The sequence below is a fragment of the Bos indicus genome, chromosome 24 (assembly GCF_029378745.1).
Source record: "Bos indicus isolate NIAB-ARS_2022 breed Sahiwal x Tharparkar chromosome 24, NIAB-ARS_B.indTharparkar_mat_pri_1.0, whole genome shotgun sequence".
Taxonomy (NCBI): Eukaryota; Metazoa; Chordata; class Mammalia; order Artiodactyla; family Bovidae; genus Bos; species Bos indicus.
In genome coordinates this window covers 25,358,184-25,382,746 of record NC_091783.1, presented here as the reverse complement: position 1 = coordinate 25,382,746, position 24,563 = coordinate 25,358,184, and the positions used below count along the sequence as shown (strand labels likewise).

Below are 24,563 nucleotides of genomic sequence, written 5' to 3'. Positions count from 1 at the left end.
GAAATAATGCAAGGAAGAACTTTCAATTAATCACTGCAAGCTGAAATCAAGTACCTCACAATGACGGGACAGTGTGGGCTTTGTTAAACCCAACTGTCTCTAAGCACGTAGGATCATAGTTGACACATTTAGTCAATGAATACATTATATGCTAAGGGATTCACATAATGGTATCTTCATCATTCATTACTCACATTTCTTTGTGGTTAAAGACTGTCACTCATCTTGCATGCTTTGCTCTTACTGATCTAATTGATTTTCATTATTGCAATGCTTCCCTGGTAGCTCAGCTGGTAAAGAGTCCACCTGCAATGTGGGAGACCCTGGTTCGATTCATGGGTCAGGAAGATCCCCTAGAGAAGGAATAGGCTACCCACTCCAGTATTCATGAACTTCCCTGGTGGCTCAGATGGTAAAGAAACTGCCCACAATGTGGGAGACCTGGATTCGATCCCTGGGTTGGGAAGACACCCTGGAAGAGGGCATGGCAACCCACTGCAGTATTCTTGCCTGGGAAATCCCATGGACAGAGGAGCCTAGTGGGCTATAGTCCATGGAATCACAAAGAGTCGGACATGACTGAGTGACTAAGGACACATGAGATATTTGTTTTTAAATAGAACTTCACTGATTAAAGCTAGTTGAAGCAAAATTAAGTTGAATTGGTAAATTTAATGAATCTGGCTTTTTATCATAAGAGAGAGATTTTGTGACTTGTACTCTGATAGCTGAGAATAGTGTTGCCACATAAAGATCCTCCTAAGATATTCATAAAGAGTACTGGTTCTTACCTCGCCATCACAGCACACGGATGAACACAGGTATCATGTTTAAACATCCCTCAACCCCCATGTGAACTTCAACTCAAGAATCAGAGCTACAGAGTATCTGAGGTTTAGTCCTTGGTCTGCTCTTCTCCCCTTCTTGATCCAATCCTGTATCAGGGGTTTAAATGTCACCTCTATGCTGATGACTCCAAATATATAACTCTGGTTCATTCCTTCCCCCAAGTTCCCTAGTGGTCTATCCTGATGCTAATCCATCAGTTCCTCTGGAATATTTATGAGATACCTCAAGCATAATGAGTCCTCAGTTCAACTCTGATTTCCCGCACATGCTGTCCCTCTCCAGCTTTCCCTCTTAGTAAATTCATCACCACTCCCTCTCCCCACTCCACTGAATAATAAGTACAAAATCCAGGAGTCACCTTTGCTTCTTCCCTTTTCTTCACCTTGCCGTCCTCTCCATCAGTAAGTTCTAACATTTCTACCTCCACAGTGCGTCTATACTCCTAAGAATGCACTCTTCTTTTTATCTACTTCAAATGCTGATCCCCTAGAATCTTTTGCACTCTGTCCCTGTCACCTGTCATCCACAGCAAAGTGATCTTTTAAATGAGCAATGCCACCTTTTTACTTCCCGCCTTGAAACTCTTCAATGGCTTCCTCTTGTATTTAGAATAATATCCAGATTGGCCCACAGCCTTGCATGATTTAACTCTACTGCTAGCGTGTGAGATGGGTGCAATTGTGCCGTAGTTTGAGCATTCTTAGGCATTGCCTTTCTTTGGGATTGGAATGAAGACTGACCTTTTCCAGTCCTGTGGCCACTGCTGAGTTTTCCAAATTTGCTGGCATATTGAGTACAGTATTTTCACAGCATCATCTTTTAGGACTTGAAATAGCTCAGCTGGAATTCCATCACCTCCATGAGCTTTGTTTGTCATGATGCTCCTAAGGCTCACTTGACTTCACATTCCAGGATGTCTGGCTCTAGGTGAGTGATCACACCATCATGATTATCTGCATCGTGAAGATATTTTTTGTAGAGTTCTTCTGTGTGTTCTTGCCACTTCTTCTTAGTATCTTCTGCTTCTGTTAGGTCCATACCATTTCTGTCCTTTATTATGCCCATCTTTGCATGAAAAGTTCCCTTGGTATCTCTAATTTTCTTGAAGAGATCTTTGGTCTTTCCCATTCTATTGTTTTCCTCTATTTCTTTGCACTGATCACTGAGGAAGGCTTTCTTATCTCTCCTCGCATTCTTTGGAACTCTACATTCAAATGGGTATATCTTTCCTTTTCTCCTTTGCCTTTCACTTCTCTTCTTTTCAAAGCTGTTTGTAAGGCCTCCTCAGATAACCATTTTGCCTTCTTGCATTTCTCTTTCTTGGGGATGGTCTTGATCCCTGCCTCCTGTACAATGTCACTAACCTCTCTCCATAGTTCTTCAGGTGATGTCCAAGGAACCTTTCAAGCCTGGCTCTTTCTTGTCACTCTCATTTCACCTTCAATGTCATCCTTTCAAAGAGTTCTGTCCTGACCACTTTATCTAATGCACTCCCCCCAATTCCTTTATTCTTGTTCACATATCCCTTTTTATTTCCTCTGCTACTATTAAATAGATCCTGTTTAAACTTTTTTCTTACATGCTGTTTGTCTCCTTCACTAAAGCCTGAGAAATGTAGAGGCATTGGTACTTTTGTTACCAATGGATCTCTTTTCTCTTGAACAGTGTTCATTTCATTGGCTGGATGAATACGTTAATGAAATATTATGTTTTCTACTCCAAAAATTTCAATATTTTAAAACTTTTTGAAAACTTTGGCATAGCTCATGTGGAACTTTTTTTCATATTGCAAGATCAAGATGATTGAAGTTTTGCTATCACTTTCTTCTTGTATGTTTTTAAATCTTAATATAGGAAACTAGTCTATGAATCTACCATATTTATAGTCCAGTTTTACAAATCATTATTTACATGATTTTGCATGGTTCCGTCTTCAACTTTATTAACAAAGTTAATGATAGTAATTAATGATTTTCCATCAGACAATCAGAATTGTATATGAACTGATCACATATCTTGTGCCTCCCTCTTACTCATCTGGCCTTTACAAATGCTTTGCCAAAACCCTTCAGGGAGTTAGGGGTTTTGAGGGGCCGGAGCCACCCATCTCCTTGCATGGCCCTGCAATAAACCTTTCTCTGCTCCAAACTCTGAGGTTTTGGGCATATAAAGTTGCACTAACACTTAAAAGGATATGTAAAAATATGAATAATTGAAGTGAAATAAGATTAAAGGAAATATTAATGCTTGCCATTCTCCTTATTAAAAAAGAGAAGCTAATGATTTCCTCCTAAAACTTTTGTTGTGATAAGAGTAGATGTACATACACACATATATGTGCATGCTGCTGCTGCTGCTGCTAAGTCGCTTCACACAGAAAATTTGTTTAGGTTGCCTTGATGTTATTTAGTTCCTAAGTCCTGTCAAGATTCTTTTGCAACCTCATGACTGTAGCCCGCCAGCCTCCTCTGTCCATGGAATTCTCCAGGCAAGAATACTGGAGTGGGTAGCCATTCCCTTCTCTAGGACATCTTCCCGACTCAGGGATTGAACCTGAGTCTCCTGCATTGACAGGTGGATTCTTTGCCACTGAGCTACAAGGAAGCCCTTAGGTTGCTTGGGAAAGCTTAAAACTTCTTTTATTTCTGGGTTAACTATTGCTTGTTTCATAATTTTTGACTGATACCTTTCCCACTTATTTTTGACAGATACAAGAAAGAAATGCCATCATTGGAGAAAGATATAGGTGGCCTCATACTATTCCATATGTTCTAGATGATAGCTTGGGTTAGTATGAAATTTGGAGTGTCCACAAATAACGTGTGTTCCTAACAGAATAGGATGACGGTATTTTCAAGGGAAGATTCACATGGCCATTAAGGGTTTTGTTTGTTGCTTTGTGTGGCTAAGTGTGTGTGTGTGTGTGTGTGTGCATTATCAGTTGTGTCTCTTTGTGACCCCATGGATTGTAGCCTGCCTAAATATACTTATGTTAAAAAAAATAAGCAAAATGAAGAATGAACAGAACCAAATGATTTTGTATGAAATATTTGCTGAGTTTTGACCAGTAAAGGACTTCCCTTGTGGCTTAGCTGGTAAAGAATCAGCCTTCAATGCGGGAGACCTCGGTTTGATCCCTGGGTTGGGAAGATCCCCTGGAGAAAGTATTCTGGCCTGGAGAATTCCATGGACTGTATAATCCATAGGGTCACAAAGAGTCAGATGTGACTGAGCAGTGATTAGTCTTTGACTAATAAAGTAAAGGGATTAATTTGACCAGTAAAGGGATTAATTCAGCCAAGATTTACAGAAAGCCTACTCTGTATTGGACAGTTGGAACATAAAGATTGAGAAGCTAGTCTTTATTTTAAAGCAGAGGCTTCATCTATGTTTAGACTTAACACATGACTGAAAAACAAGCACCAAACAAACAAAACTCTAGGAACTGTCATTATTTTACTAACATTTTATTTTGCCAAGTCAGGAATTTAACAAGAACCCACTTTCTTTTTATCATCCTCTTTTTATAAAATAAATAATGTTTTAATACTAAAAAGTCAGAAGAATCTAATCCAAAAGAAAGGGCAAGTTTTCTGTATTGGAAATTTATTGTCATGGAAAACACTAAACAAAATTCTCATTTTACCCATGGATTAGTAAAAATGATATCACTGACCAGCATCAGTTTAGGAACTGCCATTTGGGAAATTTTCGCTTAAGTATCATTTATTTGGGCTTCTCCAGTGGCTTAGCAGTAAAGAATGTACCTGTATACAGGAGATGCCAGAGACATGGGTTGGATCCTTGGGTCTAGAAGATCCCCTGGAGGAAGAAATGGCAACCCACTCCAGTATTCTTGCTGGGAAAATCCTATGGACAGAGGAGCCTGGTGGGCTATACAGTCCATGGGGTCACAATGAGTTGGACATTGACTGAGCGACTAACATCATATATTTCAGTGTGTGTGCTCAGTCATGTCCAACTCTTTGGGACCCCAAGGACTGTATCCCACAGGCTCCTCTGTCCATGGAATTCTCAAGGCAAGATACTGGAGTGGGTTGCTCTTTCCCACTCCAGGGAATCTTTCTGACCCAGAGACTGAACTCATGTCTTTTGTGTCTCTTGCATTGGCAGGCAGATTCTTTTTCACTAACACAACTTAGGAGGCCTCATTTCAGTAGAGATAATTATAAATCAAAAGCTAATTATATAGAGTGGAATAAATATTATGATTGATGATATGTTCAAAGAGCTATGGGAGCCCATTGGAGGACATTTAACTCAAACTAGATATAAAGGCATATATAATAGGGGGCAAGTGACCCTGTGCAGTAGGGCTGCTGTGAAGCTTGTGCAAGTTGTACTCCACACAAAGGTGCCTGGGGAGGGGGGAAAATGGGACTGAAATTAAGTTTGCATCATATTCATCAAAAGGCATTCATCTCTTGAATGAAGTACTATTCATCCACCTACCAAGACAGTACTGGCAGTATCTGCTCAGATTTGGTGCCCGTTTCTTCCTTCCCTCTTTCCATTCTCCCTTCCTTCCTTTCTTAATTAAAGTATGTTTGATTTATAATATTGTGTTGATTTCTGGTGTACAGCAAGGTGCTTCTTTCTAAGGGACTGTGTGGGCTAGTGCAGCCTCTGACAGCAAGGGAAGGATGCTCTAAACAGACGGATCACTATGTGCAAAGGCATGGGGAAAGGAGGAAACCACTGGTTAGAATTAGGTTGAGAGTGGGGAGATAATGAAATTGAACAGGGAGGCAGAATCCAGCCTGAGTCTTTCCTGTGTTAAAGAACTTGGTATGTATACCAAGGGTCATGTGGAACCACCAAAGGTTTTAGTGCAGAAATGAGATGGTTATCACTCTGGTTGCAATCCAGAAGATGTATTATCAGTGGGGCAGAAAGAGAGTAGGGAGATCAGTTAGATTGTTGAAGAAATTCAGAGAAGGATTAAAGCGTTTCTAAACCAAGACTCTCTCAGCCATGATAGACAAGAGTGAATCATTCTAAGAGAGGCTTAGGAAGCAATGAGATTCGGTGATTGACTGTGAGAGATCAAGAAGAAGGTGGGTCTAGGGAAAGAAGGGCTAGTGCCCAGGATTCATTCTTAGGTAACTGGGTGGATGGCAATGACTTTAACAAGAATAGGGAATATGTCTTGAAGAGGGTGAGATGGAGAAGTGTGGTGGAAATTGCTTTTTGGCATGCAGCATTTGAAATGCTTCAGGCTCACTGTGGTGGATCATATGATGTCTTGGTGTCTGGTCTGGTCATTCAAGATAGAGAAATCTAACAGGGAATTACTAAGGGTATGGGAGATGGTTGAAGCCATGGGTATGGATGAGTTTTTCATAGGTACCTTGTATATCACACATATGCCATAGATAATGGATCTTTCTGGATGACCCAGGAAGATTGGATTGAGGACGATGGCACAGAGTGGAATTCAGCCTGGGAGAGCAACTTTTTGGAATTGATATAGATGGAAGATCTGATAAAAGTTTTTGAGAAGGCAAGATTGGCCATAAACAAATGAAAAACCAAGAGTAGGGTAGAAAAAGCCAAAGCAACAGTAATTCATAGAATTAGAAACTAAAGAGTTGTGTAACATGAGGAGAAAATGATGTCCATTGACTTTCGGAATGAGGGGGATCTGAAATACTTTATTAAAATACAATTTTTTTCAGCTTTATTGAGGTATAATTGACATGAAATTGTTAGATACTTGGTATATATTGTGGTGATTTGACATGTGTATACACTGTGAAAGGATTCCCCCATTAAGTTAGCTGACACATCCATCACCTCACATATTTTTCTTGTGTGTGAAAACATTTATGTTCTACTCTCTTGGCAAATTTCAATTGTGCAATACAGTGCTATCAACTATAACACCACATTTTACATTTGATCCTTGGGCCTTATTTATCTGATAGCTGAAAGTTTGTACTTTTACTAACCTCTCCTTATTTAAATATTTATTTTTGGTTTTAACCTTTTGATTAAAAGTTTAAAAATATTTTTGTTTCAAAATCATATATATATATATACATATGCATGATTAAAACTATATATATAAAACTGTATTCTCCTGTGTTCCATGAAAGACCAGTGAGCTTTTTTTTTTTCTTTTTTAATTTGGCTGCACCAGGTCTCAGTTTCAGCACATGGGATCTTCTGTCTTCACAGGGGCATGTGGGATCTTTTTTTAAGTTGCAGCATGCAAATTCTTAGTTGTGGCATGTGGGGTCTAGTTCCCTGACCAAAGATTGAACCTGAGCCTCCTGCATTGGTAGCATGGAGTCTTAGCCACTGAACCACCAGGGAAGTCCCCAGTGAGCTTTAATCTGACTATACCTCTTAGGTTATTTTTGCCATGCATTTTACCTAAGGCTATCCTAATCTTATAAGCTTTACATACCTGTTTCTTTTCTTTTCTTTTTAATTTTTGCTTTTTAATTGAAGTGCAGTTGATGTTTAATATTACGTAAGTTGTACAGGACACAGGGATCAAGATCATCCCCATGGAAAAGAAATGCACAAAAGCAAAATGGCTGTCTGAGGAGGCCTTACAAATAGCTGTGAAAAGAAGAGAAGCGAAAAGCAAAGGAGAAAAGGAAAGATATAAGCATCTGAATGCAGAGTTCCAAAGAATAGCAAGAAGAGATAAGAAAGCCTTCCTCAGTGACCAATGCAAAGAAATAGAGGACAACAACAGAATGGGAAAGACCAAAGATCTCTTCAAGAAAATTAGAGATATCAAGGGAACATTTCATGCAAAGATGGGCTCGATAAAGGACAGAAATGGTATGGACCTAACAGAAGCAGAAGATACTAAGAAGAGGTGGCAAGAATACACAGAAGAACTGTACAAAAAAGATCTTCATGACCAAGATAATCATGATGGTGTGATCAATGACCTAGAGCCAGACATCCTGAAATGTGAAGTCAAGTGGGCCTTAGAAAGCATCACTACGAACAAAGCTAGTGGAGGTGATGGCATTCCAGTTGAGTTATTTCAAATCCTGAAAGATGATGCTGTTAAAGTGCTGCACTCAATATGCCAGCAAATTTGGAAAACTCCGCAGTGGCCACAGGACTGGAAAAGGTCAGTTTTCACTCCAATCCCAAAGAAAGGCAATGCCAAAGAATGCTCAAACTACCGCACAATTGTACTCATCTCACACGCTATTAAAGTAATGCTCAAAATTCTCCAAGCCAGGCTTCAGCAATACATGAACTGTGAACTTCCAGATGGTTTTAGAAAAGGCAGAGGAACCAGAGATCAAATTGCCAACATCAGCTGGATCATCAAAAAAGCGAGAGAGTTCCAGAAAAACATCTATTTCTGCTTTACTGACTATGCCAAAGCCTTTGACTGTGTGGATCACAATAAACTGTGGAAAATTCTGAAAGAGATGGGAATTCCAGACCACCTGACCTGCCTCTTGAGAAACCTATATGCAGGTCAGGAAGCAACAGTTAGAACTGGACACGGAACAACAGACTGGTTCCAAATAGGAAAAGGAGTACGTCAAGGCTGTATATTGTCACCCTGCTTATTTAATTTATATGCAGAGTACATCATGAGAAATGCTGGGCTGGAAGAAGCACAAGCTGGAATCAAGATTTCCAGGAGAAATATCAATCACCTCAGATATGCAGATGACACCACCCTTATGGCAGAAAGTGAAGAGGAACTCAAAAGCCTCTTGATGAAAGTGAAAGAGGAGAGTGAAAAAGTTGGCTTAAAGCTCAACATTCAGAAAACGAAGATCATGGCATCTGGTCCCATCAGTTCATGGGAAATAGATGGGGAAACCGTGGAAACAGTGTCAGACTTTATTTTCTGGGGCTCCAAAATCACTGCAGATGGTGATTGCAGCCATGAAAGTAAAAGACGCTTACTCCTTGGAAGGAAAGTTATGACCAACCTAGACAGCATATTCAAAAGCAGAGACATTACTTTGCCAACAAAGGTCCGTCTAGTCAAAGTTATGGTTTTTCCAGTAGTCATGTATGGATGTGAGAGTTGGACTGTGAAGAAAGCTGAGTGTCAAAGAACTGATGCTTTTGAACTGTGGCGTTGGAGAAGACTGTTGAGTCCCTTGGACTGCAAGGAGATCCAACCAGTCCATTCTAAAGGAGATCAGTCCTGGGTGTTCTTTGGAAGGAATGATGCTAAAGCTGAAACTCCAGTACTTTGGCCACCTCATGAGAAGAGTTGACTCATTGGAAAAGACTCTGATGCTGGGAGGGATTGGGGACAGGAGGAGAAGGGGACGACAGAGGATGAGATGGCTGGATGGCATCACTGACTCGATGGACATTAGTTTGAGTGAACTCGGGGAGTTGGTGATGGACAGGGAGGCCTGGCGTGCTGCGATTCATGGGGTCACAAAGAGTCGGGCACGACTGAGCGACTGAACCGAAGTGAATGGAACTGAAGTTACAAGTATACAATATAGTGATTTAAAATTTTTACAGGTTATACTACATTTTTGCTCATTATAAAATATTGGCTATATTCCCCATTTGTACAGTATATCCTTATAGCTTATTTTATACCTAATAAGTTGTACCTCTTAATCCCCTACCCTTATATTACCCCAGGCCCTTCCATCTCTCCACTGGTAACCTCCAGTTTGTTCTCTACATCTGTGAGTCTGCTTCTTTTTTGTTATATTAACTAGTTTGTTGTACTTTAAAAATTCCACATATAAGTGATATCTACAGTATTTATTGGAGAAGGCAATAGCAACCCACTCCAGTACTCTTGCCTGGAAAATCCCAAGGACGGAGGAGCCTGGTAGGCTGCAGTCCATGGGGTCGCTAAGAGTTGGACATGACTGAGCGACTTCACTTTCACTTTTCACTTTCATGCATTGGAGAAGGCAATGGCAACCCACTGCAGTATTCTTGCCTGGAGAATCCCAGGGACGGGGGAGCCTGGTGGGCTGACATCTATGCGGTCGCACAGAGTCGGACACGACTGAATCGACTTAGCAGCAGCAGCAGCATGGTATTTACCTTTCTCTGACTTATTTCACTTGTGTAATTGCCTCCAATTCCATTCATGTTTCTGCAAAGGCAAAAATTTGTTCTTTTTCATGACTGAGTAATACTCTATCATGTACTTAATCTTCTTAATCCATTTATCTGTGTTCTTTTTTTATTTTACAAAGGTTCTTTTTTAAAAAGAAATATTTATTTATTTATTTGGCCTTCCTGGGTCTCGGCTGCAGTGTCCTAGATCTTTAGTTACAGGATGCAAACTCTTAGCTGTGGCATGTGGGGTCTAGTTCCCTGACCAAGGATTGAACCTGGGCCTCCTGCATTTGGAGCATGGAGTCTTAGCTACTGGACCACCAGGGAGGTCCCTCCATTCTTCTCTTGATGGACAATTAGGTTGCTTTCATATCCTGGCAATTGTTAATAGTGCTGCTATAAACATTTGGGGGGGCTGTGTCTTTTCAGATGGTGGTATGTTTTTGTTTTTTTCAGGTATATACACAAGAGTGATCATATGGCAGTTCTATTTTGTTTTTTTGAGAAAGCGCCATACTTTTTTCCATATGAAATTCTTCTAGTAGGGCTTTAGTCTTTTAGCTTAAGCCTTGGGTATCATCTGGCTTAGTGGCAACTTACCTGAATGGGATAACAAAGCAACCGTGTGTAGCTTCCCATGAGTGAGTTACAGTTGCAAGCCCGAGTGCCAGATTTGAGGTGAGTTTTAGGAAGTAAGAAGTGGATAAAAGGGTTAAAGTTGGGGCTAGAAATGAAGATCAAGGTCCAGGAGCAGGAGGGGGCTTAACAAGGGGAAAATAATTCTAAGAAACTGTTTACTTAGCTCCTAGGGTTTAGATAGCAGGATCTCTGGTGGAGCTTTTCTGAATCTGTGATGCAAAGTTAATTAAAGCTGTGGTAAATAAAGGTACGGGGTACATAAGGGTCTTGGTAGAAAGCTTTACTTTTTACAAAACTTCCACATTTATTCCCGTATTTGAGTCTCCAAACAATTTGCAGGATAGACACTATCCTTATTAAGCTTTGATAAAAGGCCCAGACAAGCAAGCTCCTTAGACCTTCAATTCAGAAATAGTCATGTGGTGGTCGGTGTCATCATCCCTTATTTTAAGGATGTGTTAGATATGAAATAATGATACAAATGTGATATTTACAATACAGAAAATGTAGAAACAGTTTAAATATTTGATAACATGAAATTACTTATATTTTATAGTCATATAAGGTGGCTATTAAAATGATAAAAATAGTATTTCATGAAGAAGCAAGGCTTAAGATGTATTACTTAGTGAAATGGAGGAGGAAATGGCTACCCACTCCAGTACTCTTGCCTGAGAAATTCCATGGACAGAGAAGCCAGGCAGGTTACAGTCCATGGGGTTGCAAAGAATCAGATATGACTTTGTGACTAAGCATTTAGTGAAAAAATAGTTTATAAAATATTATGAAGGCTGTAACTTTATTGTTTATAAAAAATATGAATATCACACATGTATGTATTCATAAGAAAAGTATGATTAACGTGCTTGGTTATATCTGTGTAAGATTTTATCATTTCTTTCTTTTTGTTTATAATTTCTAACTTATTTATAATAACCATGTATTATTTTTTCATAGCTACTTTTACAAAACTTATTATTTAAAAAAAATTATTATTTTTAAATATTTAGCTGCATTGGGTCTTAGCTGCAGAGTGTGAGCTTAGCTGCCTGTTGGTGTGTGGGATCTTAGTCCCCAGCGGGGACTGAACCCAAATCCTCTGCATTGGAAGGTGAATTCTCAGCCACTGGACCACGAGGGACGTCCCTGAGCATGTATCATTTGTGTGGTATTGTAAATGGTTGAATTCTGAGTGCCTGTTAGAGATTCATGGATTTTAGGTCCTATGTCTGTCCTGTTCTTTACCTTCACCTAGACTGAGGCATTCTGAAGAATGTCTTTAAATTGTCTGTGAAACGGACGTGTAAGAAGGTAGCAGAAAACAAACATTTGATACACTCTCATTTTATAGTAGTGCCCCCTTATCCTTGGGGGATATGTTCCAAGACTTCCAGTGAATGACTGAAACTGTGGGTAGTACCAAACCCTATAGGTTTTTTCCTAATGTATGTACATATGATAAACTAGGCACAATAAGAGATAGTAACTAATAAGAAAATAGAACAATTATAATAACCTATAATAAGAGTTTTGTGAATGTGGTCTCTCCTGATATTTTATTGAACTGTGTTATCCTTCTTCCGATGATGGGAGGTGATGAAATGCCTACTTCATGAAATGGAATGAGGTGAATGGCGTAGGTGTTGTGATCTACCGTTAGGCTACTATTGACGTTCTGATGACACATCAGAAGGAGGACTATCTGCTTTGGGTGATGCTGGGTCATTGAGCCTTGACGCGGTCGATGAGTGGATATTGAGAGCAGATGATGGACATCCAAGATTGGGGAATCCCTGGTGGGATGGAGCAGCCTGGCCCAAGATTCCCTCAGGCTGCTCAGAGCGGCATGCAGTTTCATGATCATCAACTCTTATGTCTGCAGTTTTCCATTTAATATTTTTGGACTTTGGTTGATGGCAGGTAACCAAAGCCACAGAAAGTGAAACCACAGATCCATGGGGACTATTGTGCTTGGAACTTCACCTCTTTTTTCTGTGCTAATCTTGCAATATTCCTGCAAAGTCGATTTTATTTCCCCACTTAGCTGGTCTTGTGATAATACCCAAACTCCAAAGGTGAATTAAATTGGCAAAGATTATGCATCAAAAGTAAATGGATAGAAAGCTAGTGGGAAGTTGTTATATAACACAAGGGGCTCATCCTCGTGGTGTGATGACCTAGAGGGGTGGGATGAGGGGTGGTGAGAAGGAGGCTCTAGATGGAGGGGACATAGGTATACTGATGGCTGATTCACGTTGTTGTATGGCAGGAACCAACACGATATTGTAAAGCAATATACAATTTAAAAAAACAGGAAGGACTAGAATAGGAATGGGGCTTCCCTGGTGGTTCAGACTGTAAAGAATCTGCCTGCTATTCGGGAGACCCGGGTTCAGTCCCTGGGTTGGGAAGATCCCCTGGAGAAGGGAATGGCAACCCACTCCAGTAGTCTTGCCTTGAGAATTCCACGGACAGAGGAACTTGGTAGGGTACAGTCCATGGGGTTGCAAAGAGTCAGGCACGATTAAGCGACTAACACTTTTCACTTTTCACAGAATAGGAAAATCCATACAGAGAGAATGCAATGATTTAATGTGTACAAAGTGTCCTCTTGGGGTGATGAAGGTGTTTTGGAACTAGACAGACAAGGTGTTGAAGAACATTACGCATGTACGAAATTGCCCCTGCAATGTTCACTTTTGAATGGTTAATTGTTTTTATAATTGTTAAATTTCTAACTTAACAGTTGTTCATTGTTTTAATTGTATAAAAAGCATAAAGTTAGCTGCTCAGTCACGTCTGACTCTGGTTTAGAAAAAAAGTAAGTAGTGAGGATAGGAGAGAACCTAGGTGTGTCTGGTTGGAACCAGTCAATGCACCATCTTCTCTGCCATCCGGTCACCCACCGCTGGCAGCCACCACGCTTCACTTCACCAGTAGTTGCTCTGATTTGTGACTATCTCTTCATATGCACCTGATACGGCCCCTTCCCCCAGATTGCCCTCTGAGCTTCTTTTCCTGCATACCTTGGCTGGTTTCTTGCCCCTGGCTTCTTTGAGCACTCTTCTATCTAAACTGTTAGCATCAGTCAACTTGGAAGCAATGGTTCTTATTCGTATTTTAGACTCTGAACTCATTTGAGAATCTTATGAACGTTTTCCCCAGAAACTGCACTTTGCTGAGATAGATATGAGTAGAGGTCTAGACATAATTCTTTGAACACTATCTCAACATATTCATGGTCCCTCTCATCTCAAGGTCCTCAGATTAAAAACTCTGCTGTGAGGCTTTAAATATATATTATAGCTTCTTAGATGAAGCCTGTGACAGTGATGGTTCATTTTGGTTGCCTGTGAACGAGTGTATGTGTTCTCAAAGGTAAGGAAACACCCCCTCCCTTTTTTTTTTTTTTTGCTATCTGCACTATACTGGCTCCAGAGAAATATACATGGGGCAAAATTAGATAATCTGAAGAACAACCAAATACTTACATGTGATGCTTAATTGATACTGTATACTAAGCTTTGTAAAAATAAAATGCTAAATTTTCATAGAGGGACTAATTCATGATAAACAATATATTGCAGGCCCTGTTTCCATGGTGAATTTTTCAATGGTGATAATTTTAATACGTTTATTTTTGTTTGTTTTCTTCCTTCAGAGATGAATGCCAGGGGGGTTATCCTCAAGGCATTTGAACGCTATCGCCTAAAATCGTGCATTGACTTCAAGCCTTGGTCTGGAGAACCCAACTATATATCAGTGTTCAAGGGCAATGGGTAAATTGAAGAGTTTGTCTTCCAAGTGTTCTGAGGACTGTTGTGGCGGGGACATTGCATCACAGTGATTGCCCTGGACCCTAACCTTGAGGGAGGCTGGGGCTTCCACTGCTATTTGCTGGATGTAGTTTCCCTCTGGCCGTAAAACCAGACTGCACTGTCTCAGCCTTGTAAAGACAAGGAGGGTGGAGTCACATGCCATCCACCCTGAGACGCTGACCTTCAGCCTGTTTGTAGTTTCTGCACTCCTTATTTCTTTTGGTTTAGCAGTGTTGGGTCTTTGTTGCTGCATGGGCTTTTCTTTAGTTGTGGTGAGCGGGGGCTACTCTCTAGTTTTGGTGTGTGGGTTTCTCATTGCGGTGGCTTCTCTTGTTGCAGAGCTTGGGCTCTCGGGCACTCAGGCATTGGTAATATGGCTCATGGGCTCTAGAGCACAGGCTCAATCGCTGCGGTGCACGCGCCTAGTTGCTCCGTGGTATTGTGGGGTCTTCCCAGTCCAGGGATCAAACCCGTGTCTTCTGCACTGGCAGGCAGATTCTTTACCACTAAGACACCAAGGAAGCCCCCCCGCCCTTTTTTTTTTTTTTTTAGTATTTACTTATTTAGCTACAACAGGTCTTAGCTGGGGCATGTGGGATCTAGTTCCCTGACCAGGGATTGAATTCAGGCCCCTTGCATTGGAAGCTTGGAATCTTAGCCACTAGATCACCAGGGAAGTTCCAATATGCCTTCAATTAAAACCCATCTGTACGCATGCGAGCATGTGTATTTAAATTTATTTTAACCCAAGAACTCTCATTGTTGTTGTTCAGTCTCTCGGTCATGTCCGACTCTTTGTGACCCCATGGACTGCAGCACACTGGGCCTCCCTGTCCCTCACCATCTCCCAGAGTTTGCCCAAGTTCATGTCCATTGAATTTGTGATACCATCCAACCATCCTCTGTCGCCCTCTTCTCCTGTCTCCAATCTTTCCCAGCATTAGGGTCTTTTCCAGTGAGTCAGCTCTTTGCCTAAGGTGGCCAAAGCTGGAACTTCAGTTTGAGCATCAGTTCTTTCAATTAATATTCAGGGTTGATTTCCTTTAGGATTGACTGGTTTGATCTCCTTGCTGTCCGAGAACTCTTACTACTTTGCTTAAGAAGATGATAGTTATTTGGCTCAAGATCAGCAGTTCTGAGTGGTTGCTCTACCTGTATAAAACCCTTATTCGAGGACCATCTGAAAATTTTGGGGATATTCAGAAAAACTCAGGCCAGGCTGAGTGGAGGGTGAATTACTCCTTAACATTTGGTGTCAGCCCAAGTTCTCCAAAGATCATCTAGTCTGGAAGGCTTTTCATACCTCACTGGGTTTTGGGAGAAATGCACGGTGTTTAGACACAAGTGAAAGATTCTAGTATCTTAGGTAACCAGGTAGATTAGGCATTAGGGATTTAGCGCTAAGACCTTAACCTGCATCAATATAAAAGCCTCTCCTCCTTGTACTGTAAACTACCCTGTCAGCTGCTGGTCTTCAGTGGGGAAGCAACTTACTGGGATTCAAGAACTGTCCATCGGAGAGGGCTGCGACAAAATAGCAACGGTTCAACATGAGTTTCTCCATGCCCTTGGGTTCTGGCATGAACAGTCACGGTCCGATCGAAATGACTATGTCAGCATAATTTGGAACAGAATTATTTCAGGTACGTTTATCTTGTTGTTTTACGTTGTTTTAAACTTAAATGCTGAATTTCTAAACACGTGCTTTCTTCTGCCATTGGTGTTGTCTATTAATAATGGGAAAACGCTGATGCTTTGATCTTAACTTCATTTGGCTCTGGGCTTCCCAAGTGGCGGTAGTGGTAAAGAATCTGCCTGCCAATGCAGGAGATGCAAGAGACACAGATTTGATCCCTGGGTTGGAAAGATCCCCTGGAGAAGGGAATGGCTACTCACTCTAGTATTCTTGCCTGGAGAATCCCATGGACAAGGAGCCTGGTGGGCTATAGTCCATAGGGTCGCCAAGAGTTGGACATGGCTGAGCACATTTGGCTCTAATTCAGTAAGAGATGAAGTGCCTGAAGGCAATTGGGAAACAGTTTTCCAGAACCCCAGTTTGAGCTGGATGTGATGTTAGGAACCAGTGTTTCCTAAAGAGTATTTTATGGAGCACTGTTCCACAATTTTTTCGCAAGTGTTTTGTAGAAAGGAATCTGTGGTCAAATTAATTTGGGAAATCCTAGGTTAAAAGAAATTAAACTTAGCTATTTACACTATTGTACTGTTCAGTCTTTGCTCGACTAACATGAATTGCAAATCTCCAGCAGGAGCGTTTTCCAAAGTGACTTGATTATGATTTTGTTTTTTTTTTTTGGAGTATTTGATTGTATAATCCTTTGGAGCCCATATTGGGAAACGCTGCAGTAGTTGAACAGCTGGAACTTTTTGTGACTTTGTGCTCAAAGTCAGAAAGAGTTTTTCCCCCAAAAACGTATTTATTTGGCTGCATTGGGTCTTAGTTGTGCCACCCGGGTCTTTGTTGCAGTATGTGGGATCTATTTCCCAGACCAGGGATCACACCTGGGCCTCTTGCATTGGGAACATGGAGTCTTAGCCACTGGATCTCCAGGGAAATCTCCAGAAAGGTTTTAATAGCCATGTCTGACTAGAACTCATGTTTTCTGCAGTGACATTTTGTTTCCCCTTCTGTCTTGCCTCCAGAGGGTATGGTGAGGGGGATGGGGAGGCAGAGAAGTGAGAGGGGAGGGAAGACATGGCTATCAAACGAGGCCAGTGAGGGCTGCTCTGTGCTGAGGGCCCCTGGCACCACAATCCCAACATCACATTAGCTGCCCCTGCCTTTGCCCCCACCCATAGTCTGGGGGGAGACATTAGAGCCAAGTCTAAAAGATTTCTAGAGCAAGAGAAGTGCTTAGCTTCAACCCATGGCCTCGTTCTTCTGGGTTTCCAATGTTTTATTTTTGTTAGAAACTTCTGCCTTGATTTGATAATGCATCTTTATACATTGACAATCAGACCCATTTGTAGTGATGCTAAGTGGTCAGGAATCTTCTCTAAATGTATTTATTTACATACATCTATACGGCAATGGCACCCCACTCCAATACTCTTGCCTAGAAAATCCTATGGACCGAAGAACCTGGTAGGCTGCAATCCATGGGGTCACGAAGAGTCGGATACGACTGAGCGACTTCACTTCACTATACATATTCCAGTAACTGAGAAATCACTGATGATATCAATCCTTCCTGCATTATCATCCCCATCCCATCCCTCCACACCTCCCAATGTCCTCTTGTTTTCATCTCTGTCCAGTGAAAATACCTACATCTCGTCATTGCACTCAATGACACTGAGTGTCTCAATAATACCTTTTAGACCCTTTCTACCCATTGTTGTTGTTATTTAGTTGCTAAGCCGTGTCTGACTCTTTGCGACCCTATGGACTGCAGCATGCCAGGCTTCTCTGTCTTGATTTCCTTTGACTGGTTTGATCTCCTTGCAGTCCAAGGGACTCTCAAGGGTCTTCTCCAGTACCACAGTTCGAAAGCATCAGTTCTTCAGCGTTCAGCCTTTTTTATGGTCCAATTCTCACATCCACTCGTAACTACTGGAAAAGCCATAGGTTTCCATTAGCAGTTCTTAGAACCTTAGGCCAAATGCTCAAGTCCAACTTTGGGCCGCAGTGAAACCTTAGACAAGTTCAGCATGACAGGTGGTATCAGAATTCTAAGTTTGAATAGTCTATTCCAATACAGGAATATTTGAAGCACTCTTGAAATACCATCAAGTGTTAGTAGTAACCAAGGTTGCACAATGTTTATTATAGTCTTTATTTCTGAGTTAACAGTCTTTGGAGTAAGATAAACTAAATTTTGTAATTAAAATTTTTATTTATCATTTAGGCAAAGAGAGAAATTTTGACTTCTATGATGATCAAGTAATAGACTCCATGAACGTTCCCTATGATTACAGCTCAGTGATGCACTACGGTAAAACTGCATTCGGAAATGGATCAGAACCTACAATTGTAACAAGGGTCCCGGACTTCATGGATGTGATTGGCCAGCGAATGGATTTCAGTGACTCTGATGTCTTAAAGTTGAATCAACTGTATAACTGCTGTATGTGACAGATTCTTTGACATGATCTCTCTTCCTCTCTGCTCTGTAGGAAAACATTTTACTCTGTGCTGGGTTTTCTGAAATTATAGTTAGTTAGTTATAGGTTGATAGTTGAAGTTTGATGTTCAGAAAGGAAAAAAAAACAAAAAGATTAGCACCCAGATCCCAAATGACAACATGGAAGTAGCATTTTTCTTCTCATGTGTTCTGGGCTTCAGTTTAAAAACCAACTGAGTCCTGTCTCAGCATGCCCCCTTCAAGTTTCTGAAGCTGTTGCTAACTCACATGTATAGACCAACTATATTCAAAACTCTTTTCAGTCCAAATGAAGTATACAGTCATAATATAAATGAGTTCAAATAACTTGAGTTGAGGTTTATTCATCTGAATAACTAGAGGAGTGTAGACTCATATTTCTTTCTTTTTAAAATATTAATTTGGTTGCTCCAGGTTTTAGTTGTAGCACTTGAAATCTTTGATCTTCATTGCAGCATGCAGGATCTTTTTAGTTGTGGCATGCAAAAAAACGCTTTAGTTGCAGCATGTAAGCTCTTAGTTGCGGCATGCAAACTCAGTTGCGGCATGTGAGATCTGGTCCTTTGGCTAAGGACGGAACCTGGGCTCTCTGCATTGAGGGCACAGAGTCTTAGCCACTGGACCACCAGGGAAGTGGCTCGATTCAGGTTTTGAACAGTTAGTTAATCTGATAAATAAGACTCAGGGAGACAGCTTATACAGAACTCACAGTTGGTTGATTGTCTTGGTTTTGCAGATATCAAGAGATCTTCAAGCCACCATCACCCTGACTCAGCGACGAGTCCCCTTTAATATCACCCTAGAATTCCTAGTTCTTCTGGATGAGCTGTTTTTACTACTTAGCTTATTGTGTTAGATCTGCATGTCAGTAATTGTTTCTGTTGCTTTGGTAGCCTCCTCCTTGAGCTTTATGGAGTCGTGCGATTTTGAGCTGGGAAATGTGTGTGGGATGATTCAGAGTTCAGCAGACAGTGCTGACTGGCAGCGGCTCTCCGAGGTCTCTGAGGGGCTGGAGAGCGATCACTCCAACATGGGCCGGTGCAGAGGTAACAGGAGTGAGATTCTTCTGGGTTTTATTCTCAGTGCTTTTAGCCCTTTTCTTCCTTTCTTCTTTTTAAATTTAGTTTTAATTGGAGGATAATGGCTTTACAATACTTTGCTAGTTTCTGCCATACATCAACATGAATCAGCTATAGGTACACACATGTCCCCTCCCTCTTGAACCCCCCTCCCGCCTGCCACCCTTTCCCACTCCTCTAGGTCATCACTTGGCACAGGGCTGAGCTCTCTGTTTTATCCTGCAACTTGCAGCTTCCCACTAGCTCCCTATTTTACATACGGTAATGTACATGTCTCCATACTGCTCTCCCAATTTGTCCACCCTTTTCCTCCCCTGCTGTGTGCAAAGTCTGTTCTCTATGTCTGTGTCTCCATTGCCGCCCTGCAAATAAGTTCATTAGTTACATTTGTCTAGATTTCATAGATGTGCATTAATATACAGTATTTCTTTTTCTCTGACTTGCTTCACTCTGTATAACAGGCTCTAGGTAGCCTTTTCTTTGCTGTGAAATACTGCGCTTTGAATTCTTATTTGTATTAGAATTACTAATGATAGCCCACTAGTGCTACTCAAGAACTGGCTCTGTATGTTATAAGGATATGGTTAATTTCTTTGCTTTTACTGCCTGAGTTTGCTTTTTTCCCCATGGGTCAGCCCTGGGCTCTGTGAAGCCTCTACCCACAGTGTATGCCCACTGCAAGGTGGGGCTGCCACTCTCCGGAAGGACTCTTACCTCTGGAGCAGTGGGGTTTTGTTTCCTCGAAGCTTTCAGATTCCAAGAGATCTTCCAGTGAACAGCACCAGACTGGGAATTAATCCATTTTAGAACTTCAGCTGGTTGAGGTTACTCATTCCTGCTGCAAACATACTTAAAATGAAGGTAGAAAGTACAATGTATTTAATTTTACTAAGATGAGTAAAAAATTTCTACTGAAATTTTGTTTTGAATCAAATAATCATTTTTTAGCTACAGGTACCACATTTTTATTTATTTGCTAATTTCTGGCAGCAGATAGGTAAAACTAGACTTCAGAACCCAGGACTGTTGCTTGACAACTCAGATGGTCTGGGCAACGCTTGGCGTCTCTAAGAGCATGAAGGTGCTTTTCTTTGTTCTTTTATGGGGGTTGGTGAGGACAGAACAGATATTGTTTAAAGGTACAAACTTGTAACAAATAGTAAATTAGCCCTAGAGATGGAATGTACAGCATCATGAATATAGGCAACTATATTGTATTATAATCATCAAATCTGTTAAGAGACTAGACTTGACTATTCCCAGCACCAAAAAAATGACTATGTATCAAATAGAAGTACTAAATTATTGCTATGATGGCAATCAGAAGCCAATATATAAATGTGTCGAATGAACATGCATACCTTAAATTTACACAATGGTTCAGTTCAGTCTCTCAGTCATGTCCGACTCTTTGTGACCCCATACACTGCAGCACGCCAAGCCTCCCTGTCCATCACCAACTCTCGGAGTCCACCCGAACCCATGTCCATTGAGTCGGTGATGCCATCCAATCATCTCATCCTCTGTTGTCCCCTTCTCCTCCTGCCCTCAATCTTTCCCAGCATCAGGGTCTTTTCAAATGAGTCAGCTCTTCGCATCAGGTAGCCGAAATATTGGAATTTCAGCTTCAACATCAGTCCTTCCAATGAACACCCAGAACTGATTTCCTTTAGGATGGACTCGTTGGATCTCCTTGCAGTCCAAGGACTCTCGAGAGTCTTCTCTAATACCACAGTTCAAAAGCATCAATTCTTTGGCGCTCAGCTTTCTTTATAGTCCGACTCTCACATCCATACATGACCACTGGAAAAACCATAGCCTTGACTAGACAGACCTGTGTTGACAAAGTAATGTCTCTGCTTTTTAATGTGCTATCTAGGTTGGTCATAACTTTCCTTCCAAGGAGTAAGCGTCTTTTAATTTCATGGCTGCAATCACCATCTGCTTGTCACATATTTTCAATAAAAAATATTTTAAAATGTAGATTTGAATAGTGGATAGTGGCCCTCCATAGATACTACTGTAGGAGGGAGGGAGGGATGGAGAAAGAGAGAGAGAGGCTAGACTAAGCAGGAAACACTTTTTTCCATTTTTTAAAAGATTTTTTTGATGTGGACCATTTTAAAAGTCTCTGTTGAATTTGTTACAATACTGCTTCTGTTTTATGTTTTAGTTTTTTGGCCCGAGACATATGGGATCTTAACTCCCTGAACAGATTTTGGACCTGCACCTCCTGCATTGGAAGGTGAAGTCTCAACCATTGGACCCAGGGAAGTCCCCCCTTTTTTCATTTCTGAAAACTAACGACTGTAGTAAAAAAAAAAAAAAAAAAGCGATCTAATGTTGCCATTTTCATAGTCTGCCTGCTCCAAGATCTGCATTTCAGTGCTCAAACAGTGCCCTGCATACAGCGGGAACTAAGTGGTCACAGAGTGCCCATAAGATATGCATCCCTGTATCCAGTACCTGTTTTCTCAGTTCTACTCTTATCCTCTTAACAGGTTCTGGCTTCTTCATGCATTTCAACAGTAGCTCTGTAAACGAGGGGGCCACAGCAATACTGGAAAGTAGAATACTTTACCCTAAACGAGGATTTCAGTGCTTGCAATTTTTTTTGTACAACAGTGGAAGTGAAGATGACCAACTGAACATCTATATCAGGGAGTATTCTACGGCTCATCTGAGCAGGACTCTAACCCTTGTGGAACAAATAAAAGGTACAGTATCAACATTTTTATTCTTACATTCAAAGTGATGCAACCTTTTTATTTTTTAATTTTTTATCTTGTATTGGGTTATAGCTGATTATCAATGTTGTAATAGTATAGTTTCAGGTGAACAGCGAAGGGACTCAGTCATACATATGTATGTAGCCATTCTTCCCCAAACTCCCCTCCCATCCAGGCTGCCACATAACATTGAGCAGAGCTCCCTGTGCTATACAGTAGGTCCTTGTTGGTTATCCATTTTAAATATAGCAGTGTGTACAAGTCCAACCCAAACAGAGCCAGACAATCTTAACGTTTTATTTAATGCAACCACTTACAACAGAGAAGGGGTTATGAACCTAGAACCTAGAACCTGATCCTCCTTGTTTTATGCTGTGGTTAGGAAGCTAAAATGAAAGTGCTTTCTGTGCTATAGAATATGTGACACTCACTTAAGAAACTGTAGATTGGTCTCTGGTGTTGGCGAAGTTAGTTCTTGGCAAATAATAAAATAGAATGGAAACTAGCTTAGGCAAAACGGGAAGAGTTACCGGCTCAACATAACTAAATTATAGGATGGAGAAGAGAGAAAGCAGCTGCAGGCAGGATGAAACCTGTCCCTGAACACGGCTGGGGACCTTTCCTGTTATCTCAGAGGGGCTTTGTCCAGAAAACTGGTGCTTTGGCTGTTGCACTTCCCAGTTTGCATTTTTATATTTTACATTTACATTAAAAATGTGCCATCAGACTAGAGAAGGATCTCTTCCTCTAATTTGTAGCCTAAAAAAAATAAATTCCAATGCAGGATTCTAATTGTTATGATTTGGGTTAAATGTATCTTCTGGAGCAATTTGGAGTGGAGAGAGGGTGACAACGATGGGGTGGCCACCCTTCCTTCCAATCGTGTGTCTGGGAGGTGGGTCACGTTGACTACCTATTAGATGGTTTAGAAGGTTCCCTGAGGGAGGGAGGGAGGGCTTGTAGGCTGGTGACTATATTACTGTTTGCTTCACATATTGTCTTCTTGTTTTGAATGAATTGACTAAAACCTATTATAAAAATTGATCCATGTTATGCCATATATCATGCCATTTCCCCCCTGTTTAACAAGGAGAAACAATCTGAAACATAGATGATATTTCCCTTCAAGACCACTTTAAACTGAGGTTCTTAATCTCATATTATATATACATGTATATATACCATACATTATACATGTATATAATATGTATCTAATGCATATGTAAAAGGTTATAAATAAAATTATTGCATGCATACATGACTATGCTGGAGAAGGCAGTGGTACCCCACTCCAGTACTCTTGCCTGGAAAATCCTGTGGACGGAGGAGCCTGGTGGGCTGCAGTCCATGGGGTCGCTGAGGGTCGGACACGACTGAGTGACTTCACTTTCACTTTTCACTTTCATGCATTGGAGAAGGAAATGGCAACCCACTCCAGTGTTCTTGCCTGGAGAATCCCAGGGATGGGGGAGCCTGGTGGGCTGCCGTCTATGGGGTCGCACAGAGTCGGACACGACTGAGTGACTTAGCAGCAGCAGCAACATGGCTATGCATATATAGTCCTTTGTATTAGCACTCTGTGGGTGTTATTACTGATAGATAATAGCACAAAGTGTACTTAAAGAAACCTGCCTAGAAGTCCAGAATTTAAGCTGAAGGTACTGATAAAAATCAAGGGGAAGCTCTCATGAAAGATTTTTATTCAATCCAGGGTCTTTCCATGGACAACAGCGTTTCCTGTAATTTGGACCTTTCTAACTGATTTTCGAGCAACGTGTTTCTCATTAAGTGCTAATACATGTAAATTTTAAGGCACTGTGTTAACTACTCTTTGACATGAATTCCTGAGCTATTCTTTCCCTGGGTGGGGGGAGCTCCTGAAAACTGTTTAATGTACTGCTTCTTATTTGAGTGTATGATATAAGAAAATAACACAAGATATCCTATGGTGCACTATTCTCCAGGGTAGGGAGTAATAGTGGAGGGGGATGTGCAGTTTGGGAAGAAAGGAGACGGTACCAGGTATCAGATAAATACTTACGACTTTGTGTGCTCAGTCGCTCAGTCGTGTCTGACTCTTTGTAACCTCATAGACTGTAGCCCACCAGGCCAGACTCCCCTGTCCATAGAATTCTCCAGGCAAGGATACTGGAGTGGTTTGCCATTTCCCACGCCAGGGGATCTTCCCAACCCAGGGATCAAATCTGTGTCTCCTGCATTGACAGGTGGATTCTTTCCCACTGTGGCACCTGGGAAGCTTATATCACT

The 24,563-nt window shown here is 41.1% G+C and overlaps 1 protein-coding gene across 6 annotated transcripts in view; it reads left to right on the top strand.

The window, feature by feature from the left end:
* MEP1B (meprin A subunit beta) overlaps positions 1-24,563 on the top strand; it is a 36,191-nt gene that overhangs the window by 3,720 nt on the left and 7,908 nt on the right. For 4 of the 6 annotated variants that reach the window (XM_070778768.1, XM_019986973.2, XM_019986974.2 and 1 more), the window contains 6 exons: positions 3,558-3,636; positions 14,210-14,327; positions 15,831-16,009; positions 18,233-18,451; positions 19,381-19,533; positions 22,068-22,283. In XM_070778768.1, coding sequence (XP_070634869.1) covers positions 3,558-3,636; positions 14,210-14,327; positions 15,831-16,009; positions 18,233-18,451; positions 19,381-19,533; positions 22,068-22,283 — 964 coding nt within the window. The remainder of the gene's footprint in view (positions 1-3,557; positions 3,637-14,209; positions 14,328-15,830; positions 16,010-18,232; positions 18,452-19,380; positions 19,534-22,067; positions 22,284-24,563) is intronic. The other 2 variants (XM_019986975.2, XM_019986976.2) reach the window with 1 other exon arrangement.